Source organism: Crocodylus porosus, unplaced genomic scaffold (assembly GCF_001723895.1).
Source record: "Crocodylus porosus isolate Cpor-Errol unplaced genomic scaffold, CroPor_comp1, whole genome shotgun sequence".
Classification (NCBI taxonomy): Eukaryota; Metazoa; Chordata; order Crocodylia; family Crocodylidae; genus Crocodylus; species Crocodylus porosus.
This window is the reverse complement of record NW_017728948.1, coordinates 2,139,988-2,142,339: the sequence shown is the minus strand read 5'-3', so window position 1 is coordinate 2,142,339 and position 2,352 is coordinate 2,139,988. Positions and strand designations below refer to the sequence as shown.

General features: G+C 55.0%; 1 protein-coding gene across 1 annotated transcript in view; it reads right to left on the bottom strand.

Moving 5' to 3' along the window:
* ADAM33 (ADAM metallopeptidase domain 33) overlaps window positions 1-2,352 on the bottom strand; it is a gene marked incomplete at its 5' end in the record, with an annotated part of 53,893 nt that overhangs the window by 3,379 nt on the left and 48,162 nt on the right. Inside the window, one exon of the mRNA XM_019552558.1 lies at window positions 1,093-1,183. Coding sequence (XP_019408103.1) covers window positions 1,093-1,183 — 91 coding nt within the window. The remainder of the gene's footprint in view (window positions 1-1,092; window positions 1,184-2,352) is intronic.

The window sequence follows — 2,352 nt, the reverse complement described above, 5'->3', positions numbered from 1 at the left end:
TAGGACTATGACTGCATCTGGGAGATTGCATCTGTGGGAGATTGCATCTGGGGTAACACAGGGGTATGACTGCATCTGGGAGATTGCATCTGGGGGTGACCAGCCAAGAATTCTGCTGATCTGGAGCAGCGACCACCTCTGAAGAAGCCACCCCAGCTTTTCCACCAGACCCCATGGATTCAGGGGTGGGACAGGAGAGCTCTCTCCTCCATGCCAGCCAGGCCATGCTCAGTAAAGCCCTTAATTCTTTCCATCAATACTGGGACTTAGTGTAATGACTCCAGAGTCCCAACGGCTAGACAGGAACAATAAGCAGCCAAGACGTCTGCTTTCATGGAGACAGCAGTGAAAACCCCTGGGGATGAGCCATTAACAGAGCATCACTCAAAACTCAGATAAGCTTCCCCAACATCACGTCGCATTTGCCTTCAGGTTAGACCTCTGGTCATGGCTGGAATAGCCCCCTGCTCTTGCCGTGTGCCACAGGCGTGTCAAACATACAGCCCACAGGCTGGATCCAGCTTGCAGACATGCTCCATCGAGCCCGCCAGGCATGGCTAGCAGTGGGCATGCGTTGAGTTTGACATCCTTGGTATAGACATATCCCCCTTGTGCTTGCTCCCTGGACTGGCCATTAGTGTGACACAGCTCCCTTACTACAGCCTAAATCTGGAGTCACTTTGCATTTGTCTACACAAGGAAGCTAGCGCATCATAACTATGGGTGTGACTTCCCAAAGCGACAGCTATCCCTCCCGAGGACGCTTCTAGTGCACATCTAGTGCAAATGAACGCACATTCGGTTCAAAAGGGAGCGAGCGCTCTCCACAAAGGAGCGCTGAGCACACCCAAGTGTGTCTACACGCAGGGCCAGTGCAGGGTAACTCAGGCGCTGTCCGTTCACACGCCAGCTCACTGCAGTTTCTCCCCACGTAGACAAGCCTCCCGGCTTGCACGGAGTGACTCTGGATTGAGGGCTGGGTAACGAACGGTAGGCGCCAGTCTTTCGGCCACAGCTCGATAAGCCAGTATCACCCTCATCAGACTAACGGGAGCAACGCAGACCTCAGAAGGTGTTTTCGCCTCTGCTTACCTTGTTAGAGCTGCTCGAGGAGTAGATATTGTGCAAGGTGAAGGCTGAGTTGGAGTGGCCCCTGCTTGTCTTCTGACTCGTGGTTTTGTTCCTGGCAGGAAACATAAGCAGGAGACATGGCCTGGAAAGATAGCCACATACTTTGCAAGAACTGCCTTCACAACCACTAGCAGGTGGAGGCATCACCCCCCTGGACGGTGCAGGCAGCACAGAGAGCCCAGTGGTGTCTCGCATTGAAGTCACGAAAGGCAGCACTTTTGCTGATGCACCTATTGACCAGCTGCTGGAGCTGGCTTCCAGCTACCCTTGCCAAGGCTGCATTGGGAGGGCCTCAGGGATGTAAATGGGGGGCAGCTGGAGGGCCTTCAGGCACAATAAAATACAGGAAAGGCTTTCACGGATGCTTAGGCATGAAAAGTGGTTTCAGGGCTGTGGAGGAGCAGGGCAAGGCAGCAGTCCTGTAGCACAGACCCGAGATGAACAGGCCTTGCCGGCTCAGGAAAATGCTAACTCCAAGACAGCTGCAGGAAGCTCCCTTCCCACCCCTGCCTCGGGCCATCACTCAGTGCCAGGCAGTCTTCATCTGGCTTCCCGTGTACCTACAGGGCTGTATATGGTGCGACTTTTTCACACAGCGTGCAATTGGTGCGGGACTCGTTGCCACCATATGTGGAGGAAGCTGAGCGTTTAGCCAGATTCAAAAAGGGATCGGACACATTCTTGGATGAAAGGGGCATCGGTAGCTATCGAGCACGGGGGCGAGGGGCACGGCCTCCGAGTTAAAACTTCCTAAACCCTGCATGCCAGAAGCTAGATCCTGTTTGCTCTTCCTTTCAGCATCCATCTCTGCCTCTGTGTGATGCAGGAGACTGGACACGGTGGAGCTAGGGTCTGAGCCGGTACCTGGCAAATCTCGTGTCCGCTGCACAATGCTGCTACAGTCACAATGGCGTGAAGCAGAGAGGAGGGAGTCCGGATGGGGCTCCCACCAAGCCCTGCTCCCCGTGGCCCACGTAACCTGTCGATTTTACATCCTATGCCCCCCTTAAGGAACATCCCCCCACACCCTGCCCTGCTGCACCTGGGATTAGCGGGGACCTTCCCACTCTGCTGGGACCCTAGAAGTGAACCGTGCATGTCCCAGCAAAGTCAACCACAGATGAACCCTGGCTATCAGCTGCTGTGAGAGGAGGACAGCTGCCCAGCTCCTAGCTGTCACCAGCCCTGACATAGTAGGGATCACAGAAACGTGGTGGGACT